Source organism: Montipora foliosa, chromosome 4, assembly GCF_036669935.1.
Source record: "Montipora foliosa isolate CH-2021 chromosome 4, ASM3666993v2, whole genome shotgun sequence".
Lineage (NCBI taxonomy): Eukaryota > Metazoa > Cnidaria > Anthozoa > Scleractinia > Acroporidae > Montipora > Montipora foliosa.
In genome coordinates, this window is record NC_090872.1 from 48,577,743 (window position 1) to 48,585,242 (window position 7,500).

General features: G+C 39.1%; 1 protein-coding gene and 1 pseudogene across 1 annotated transcript in view; one reads left to right on the top strand and one right to left on the bottom strand.

Moving 5' to 3' along the window:
• LOC138000896 (ATP-dependent DNA helicase RecQ-like) overlaps positions 1-7,500 on the bottom strand; it is a 53,780-nt gene that overhangs the window by 9,534 nt on the left and 36,746 nt on the right. Inside the window, exon 3 of the mRNA XM_068847567.1 lies at positions 5,531-5,644. Coding sequence (XP_068703668.1) covers positions 5,531-5,644 — 114 coding nt within the window. The remainder of the gene's footprint in view (positions 1-5,530; positions 5,645-7,500) is intronic.
• The window catches only part of LOC138000895 (uncharacterized), a 3,823-nt pseudogene continuing 3,627 nt past the window's right edge, over positions 7,305-7,500 (top strand).

Here is a 7,500-nt window from a genome sequence, read left to right on the forward strand (position 1 = left end):
ACACCCCACATGTTTGTTCTTTTCTTAGATGGCAAAAGTTATTAATATATAATGTGATTTGGACCTGCAGCTAGAAACAGTGTCCCATGCATAAGGTATCATTGGGTTTGATGCCAGTAAAATAATTTTGGTAATTAATATGTTTAGAGTTTTTATCATAACTTCTCATCTTGGTCCTGATGGACTTCAAACATGCTCTACCATTTTGCACAAGGAACTTGTCAATCAACCGTTACCTTTTGGTGTGTTTGCAATAAGATCTTTGGATAGCAGTTGATTTATTTTTCTTATCCCTTATGTGTAGATATCCTATTTCTGTCACATAGTTAGTTTTAAGCTTTTATTTCCTGTAGTGTATCTTTATTATAGTTAGCACATGACTCCGCAAGCATGTATTATTGCTTTAATTAATGTTGATTGTGTTTGAATAAAGGATATTGTTGTCTTGTCTTGTAGATAAGGCAAAACAGCCTCAGTTGTATTTGCATTATTATTTCTGAGTGTTACTTTTAAAGGGCAGACCATTAAAAAGTGCACATAGTTTGCAGGAGTCCAGGAAAATTATTCCAAATATTCATTGATTTGAAGTTCCTGAAGCAGGTAAATCTTGAAGAGTTTACGTAACGATATTTGGAATATACAACATTTCTATTTGGGAATGTTTAAGGCCACAGAATTTATTTTCTTTATGTTGAGAAGTACTGTAAGAGCTGTCAGGTAACTCAGATGGAAATTTGACAGACCTTAGCTGTAATTCAAATTATTAGTACAGTTTTGGTCGTTAGTGGAACATAATATATTATTGGGCCATTTTTTAGTGAGTGATTAACCCATTGAGTCCTGCAGGGGATTCCCCATTGACAAGTAAAATCGTCTGGTGTTAGATAGAGTAAAATGCTAAGTATGGCCGGTTTAGGGGTGAAAGGGTTAAAGTGCTATTGTTAGTTTGACTTTCTTTTTCTTCATTTGAACCAAAACAAGTGATTAATCATCACTTCCACCATGCTTTGCTTTGCATTGCTTTGGCTTTTAGAACAAAGTATCAAAGTTGAAGCTGGTGGCTCGAGGAGTAAACTATAAAGACTATAATGGTATTTGAGTATTATTGTAGAACAAATTTGCCTATATCATTAAAGTCATTAAATCAATGGGAATCCAAACATGAGGATAAAGTTTGCTCAGGAGGGGTTTTCCCTATAAAAATGGCAGGCCACTTATTGGATTTTTTTTTAAAAACAACCCTTAAAGGTAACAGAACCTTGTTTTGTGGACGTAGGCTAAAGAAATCTGACCCCTTAGAGGGACCAGTTCTAAAGTGACAAATGACTGGCAAATAACTTTTACTTATGAATTATTCATAAGTAAAAGTTATTTGCTCGTGTACCAAATTGTCTTACAGTTCCAGTCATTTTTCACATTGATAGCCTTAAATGTACTGCAGCAACTCTGCCAGCTGTTTGGTCTCAGCATCATAAGCACTACAAATCCACATTTTTTTCTCCAAAACGGAACAAAAAGAACCCCTGTCATTTTCGTAAGGGAGCCCCCCTTGGGGAGTTTGTTTACTTTACCACCATTGTTTAATACTATCCAGGGACTAAATCAAGAATGGAAATAGATTACAGTTTGAAAAAATATGTCACTTTTTTTTGCTTCTTACACTTACTGCATTCAACTTTAAATTATTCATCCTTGGAAATGGTAGGAATGATTAGTATTCTTTAAAGCAATTGCTAAAAATTCATTGCACCTAATGTTGAAATATATTTTCCATATGGAAAGGTAACAGGAGTTATTTCTGTGAAAGTCTTCTCCAGAAAACTCCAACTTGGGATTACGCCCCTTTCAAATGTAGCTTTGTATGCTTTTGCTCGATGACTTTGAACAATTATTACAGAAATATGAAGTTATGGAGTTTTTTAAAAGTTAAATCTAATGGAAGGGGATTTAAATTATTGAAACCACTGTGTTGCAACCAGAGTCCACAAAGAGAGGTAAAATAATTTATTGCACTGGAAGTAATTAGTAGGCCAGCATGAAATTTGTTTTGGATAATAGCACTGAATCACTTTCAACAAGTTTTCTAGACTTTGAAGATACCTAATTTTATATCCTCCTGCTGTTTTATTGCTGGAAGATAAAACCAATTCTTGATTAATTATTTTTGTTGTCACATTAACCCACTACAATGTGTTGAAAGCGTATTATTACCTGCAGTAATATTTTGTTACAGTAAAATCCCCCCTGCTAGTGAGCTGGATTTCTGAATCAAATTTTCAACTTGGAATACCGGTATTGTTTTGGCTATTCAGAGTTAACCTAATCTATGTTTATTTCTATAATTTGGAGGGAAGCAAACGATTGGCATTTTGCTTGAAATGCCTATAGCAAAACATAATTGCAACTAAAAGGTTTCCTTCTAGTGTACCCAATATGAGGTGCTTATATGGCATGTTATGTATGACATTGGTGCTAAATTCACTTTAAAATTTATCTTTGAACGACTGACATACATTTCTAACTTTTCAGGGACGTCATGCATTTCTTTTTTTTCCTTCGTCTTAATAAATTTGCTTTCATGGACCACTTGAATGGCCATTTTAACAACTTAATTTTGAAAAAAAATGCAAAAATCTTAACATTTTCTGCTAGATGCGGGCCCCCGCGGAAACAGTGTGCAAATATTCAGTCGAAAGAAACCATTTGGAAATTTAGTGATATATTTTTTGCTCCACTTTTTTAAAGATAAACGCATGAATTGAAATCAAGATGGTACTCCATTAGCCGGTAAGCTCCACAAACAAATTTCCACTCAAACACTGTCACAGCAACCTGGACTCGCGTTGACCTTGAAATTGTTAAAGAGATTTCCCTCGTAGCACTGTTGGCTAAAAAGTACGGTGGCCCACAACTAAAAAGAGAATTTCGCTTGCATAAAAACGCACTATGCAGTCAAAACATTCGTCCGTTTTACTGGCCTGAAAAAGGTCCTTTTTTTATCGACGGAGATCGGATAAACACCCGATGGCAGCCATGTTTTTCGCCAGTGAGCAATAAGTCAGTGGTTACCGTCTTGCGCACGCGTCCTTGAAAGGCAATCTTAGCCAATCAGCGGTTTTTGAGACCTGTCAGTTAGACCTTATCGAGGTCAGCTGGTTAACCGCTGACCCGGGACTGGTTATTGATTGGACCCATATGACCACCGCGCTTTTCCTTTTTTTTTTTTTTTTCCGGGAACAAAATTCGGAATGTTCACTTACGTCGCTCATTTTGACAGAAAGTTGGGATTTCTATAGCAACAAAGTTGTTTTAGTTCGCATCTCGCGCGCACTTTCATTGCAAAACTATTGAGAAAATCCCCGTATGAGGGCCGTACGCGATGGCGCGAGCCATCCCGGCACCTCGCGCCCCGGTTTTTCCACCAAATCTCCACCAAACCATTTGGAAGGGTGTCGGGGGATTTTTTCTTCTGTGTTGTTTCGTTTTCTTTTGTTTTCCCGAAACTACAACATAACACAGAAAAGTAAACAAAAAGCGAATGAATCCAACCCTGAGTTGGAAATTCGCTGATAGATAGCCGATTCCGAAAGACTTGCAGTAATGCTTGCAGTAAACGTCTGAAGGTGGCGTGACATATTGATGTTAATTTGCGCAAGAAGTTCACTTGTTTCACGGCGTGGAATATTTCTTAGAGATTACGACCTTTTTTCACGTTGTGAAATAGTTTCACGGTGAATGTGACTTTTTTCACAGCGTGAAAGAGAAATTTCACTCACATTCCAATAATTTCAACATTTTCACGGCCAGGACCCTGAAAATAGTCATAGCGTGAAATTTGGATAAGCCCCCAAATCGCTTGAAGGGTCATAAATTGCGTTCATAACTGCGCTGATCATAGCTTCATTTGGTTACAGTTTGTGGCTGCAATCGAAAAACAAACCGCCTTCGATTTTCAGCTCTGCGTCTCAAGGCCAGAGTAAATATGAAAGAAGAGGTTTGACCTGATACAGCACCCGTAATATCAACAACAATTAACATTTTCATTTACAGCCCCTGTCTGTTGCTTGCTTTGATCGGTGCATCTCAGTGAACGCCTACTTAACGTCTTGTTGCATTGAACATGCAAGCTAACTCGAGTTATTGAATTTAAAATGTCCATTTTTTGCATTTCTCATTCTCAACGCCTAGTGAGGGCAACCAAATTTGTTTTAAATACCTTCAGTACGTGCCATGTGGGTTGATGAGTGACTTCAAATTCGCACAAACGAGCTTCAAGGGCGCGAGAGTCGGCTCTCATTATCGACGATAAAGCAAAGGCAAAGTAGCTCTATTTAACGTCGGTACTTCCTTTCAGCTATGAGGCTGGTATCAATAGAAGCTGACGGTGCCTCCTTAACCCCCCTCGCTCTGTCGATCAGTGCCTCATTATGGTAATGAAGCCACAGCTGCACAAATCAGAGGAAAGTCCAAACAGAGGTTGAAGTCTTACGACCTCTAACTATCTAAGACGCACACCAGTCAATGAAAAGAGAAATCAAATCAAATCAAATCAAATAAATAAATAAATAAATAAGTATAAATCAGAAAATCTTTACATGGCATGTGCATCTCAAGTATTTGAAATACCACGTGCGACGGTTTAGAACAAAATTTAACAATTATTCGCCGAAGGCGAGGAGAATATCTGTGAATAATTGCTTTAGCATAATAGGCCACGTTCGGTATATCAATATTCCGGCATTGCTACGAGTCTTTCTGATCAAATGTCACGGCTCAGTTCTGTTTTCTTTGTCTCACAAGTTTCAAGGGGGATTTCTAAACAAAACAATATTCAAATTTAACCATTAAGCCTCGTAGCCATTGTATGAATATTGATATATCGAACGTGGCCTATTACATAGGTTATTATTTGAAAAATAATCTAATATCAGTCCGGCCTCTCTGACTTTATCTCCAAAAGATCTAACAAGTGCTGACCATTCTAATTCCGCCCATCCATCCTCGTTACTCCCAGAGAGAACCTCAGCATCTTAACATCTTAACCTCGTCTGTCACCTCGACAAAACGGCTTGCGGCCATTTTGAAAAAAAAAAAAAAAACGCTTAGGTGATTATCGCGTAATAACCACCTCTAGTGCAACCAATCAGCGCAGGGAATTTTCAATAATCACCTATGTAATTATACTAAGGTAGTTTATTCCAACCAGGAGCCCATCTGGAGCGTGCAACTTCCATACAGCGTCTGTGAAACGGCGTTTTCACAAGTAGGTTTGCTTTTTAGACTAGCCCTTCCCGCGAATTAGGTCAAAAAACAAAGGCAGTTCCGGTTCGGTGACCCTATGACGTCAGCTTAATTTCTTGTAATTGGTCATCGGGCTCCTGTGGGAGTCTCTTTCGCGGGAAATTCAATCTAAAAATAAATCGGTCTGTGAAAACGCCATTACACGAACACAGTAGAGTTGTAGGCTCCGGGTCATGGGTTCCTGTTCCAACTCAGTACTCTAACAATTCAATTTTTTCCCATCGCTTACCTCCCTCATTTTGTTGTCGAGTTGTGATCACTGAATCTGTGGCAACGGAAATATCTGGCAATGTGTGGATTGTAGTAGGCTTGATTGTTTCCTTTTCATCGATATCTGGCTCAGCTTGTTAAAATATTGAAATAATAAAGGAGAATACGAGCGTTTATTTACGTTGTGAATGCAAAGGTAACACTCTGAACAAAATTACACCCGCGTCGATTTTCTGGCCTCAAACCAATTTATTAAAAAAGGTTGTTTAGTGAGGAAGGCATGGTACATTTTACTTAGAGCAAGACAGGCGCAGATTCGTAAACAACTTAAGTAGGTGTAGAGTTGCGGCAACTACAGAGGAATAAAGTTGATGAGCCATACAATGAAGTTGTGGGAAAGAGTAGTGGAAGCTCGACTAAGGGCAGAATTGAGCACTTGTGGGCAGCAGTATGGTTTCAATCCAAGAAAGAGTACTACAGAAAGCAGCGTTTGCTTTAAGGATGTTGGTGGAGAAGTACAGAGAAGGCCAGAAGGAGCTGCCTTGTGTCTTTGTAGACCTAGAGAGAGCATATAACAGGGTACCGAGAGAGGAACTGTGGCATTGTATGGGGAATTCTGGAGTGGCAGAGAAGTATGTTAGAGTGGTACAGGTCATGTATGAGAGCTGTAAGACAGTGGTATGTACTATCGATGTGACAGGGGAGTTCAAGGTGGAGGTGGGACTGCACCAAGACTCAGCTTTGAGGCCCTTCTTGTTTGTTATGGTGATGAACAGACTGACAGATGAGGTTAGACAGGAACCTCCATGGACTATGATGTCTTCAGATGATATTGTGATCTGTAGTGAGCAGAGAGCAGGTAGAAGAAAATCTAGAGAAATGGAAGTATGTTTCAAGTTTTCAAGTTTTATTTATTTACAAGAAACAGTTTACGTCGTTACTAGGCTAGTCTCCTTCGCAGCCGTTTTTTGGGTGTCACGCAACGCTCCCCCCAAAGAACCGGCTGCTTAAACCCGAACCACATTCCTTTCCCTTTGTTTTGAGATCATGAGGTAATCTCAAAATCCACCAATCACGTATCAGTAATTTGTCATTGAAGTCAGTTTCCGCGCGAAAAAGTTTCCAGATATCACAGAGAATCCCTATGGATGAAACTCCCAAAAAATTGGTAGAAAGCAGTTCTAGGTGCTTCATTTGTTCATCAGCTTCTCTCAAGAACAACAAAATTTTCATTTTCGGAAAAAGTTCACTCGACATTGCTGGAGTCATTCGTTCATCACTATCTGTGGACGTGAGTCGCTACTCAGAAAATAGCGATTTGTTCGTTTGTAGGGACAAATGCTACCAGCGTTTGATAAAATTTCAACGAGCATCAGATAAGGTGAATCAGCTTAAGCGAGAAATTGAAGAGGCCTTCAATACAAGAGAAAAACAAAGGGTAAAGCGACTGCTACAATCGGACGAAGAGAAAATATTATTTGGCGAGGAAGGTGCTAGAAATACGGTAACGCCTCCAGGAAAGGCATCCAAATAGCTTCGGTTCTCGGATACCACTTGTACTTCTTCTGGAGATGCGGCTGCTTTGGCAACACCAATTTATCATGGCGGAACGCCGCTGGTTTCTTGCTTATCTCCGATTCAGAGTCATCCCTATAGCCTCGTCCTGAACGCTTTTCAAAATTCACAACTGAATTGTTCTGGTCCAAGATTGACATCAACGCCAATTTCGTCGAACCATATCAGTACTTATGATTCGAGTCAAGTAAGAGTCTCCATAAAGTATCCAAGTAAAATCGTTAACAAACATCTTTCCACAGTTTATCAGCCCGTAGGAAAGGCGTTATCACATGGTATTCCATCTCAAATCGCACGGGCAATAATGAAATGTCAACCATTACGACAACACGTTACTCAACAGGTGTTAAAAATTGTCTCGAAAGAGGTTACTGGCTTATGCTCGAAGTCAAATCCTTCGCTGTTGAGGAAATC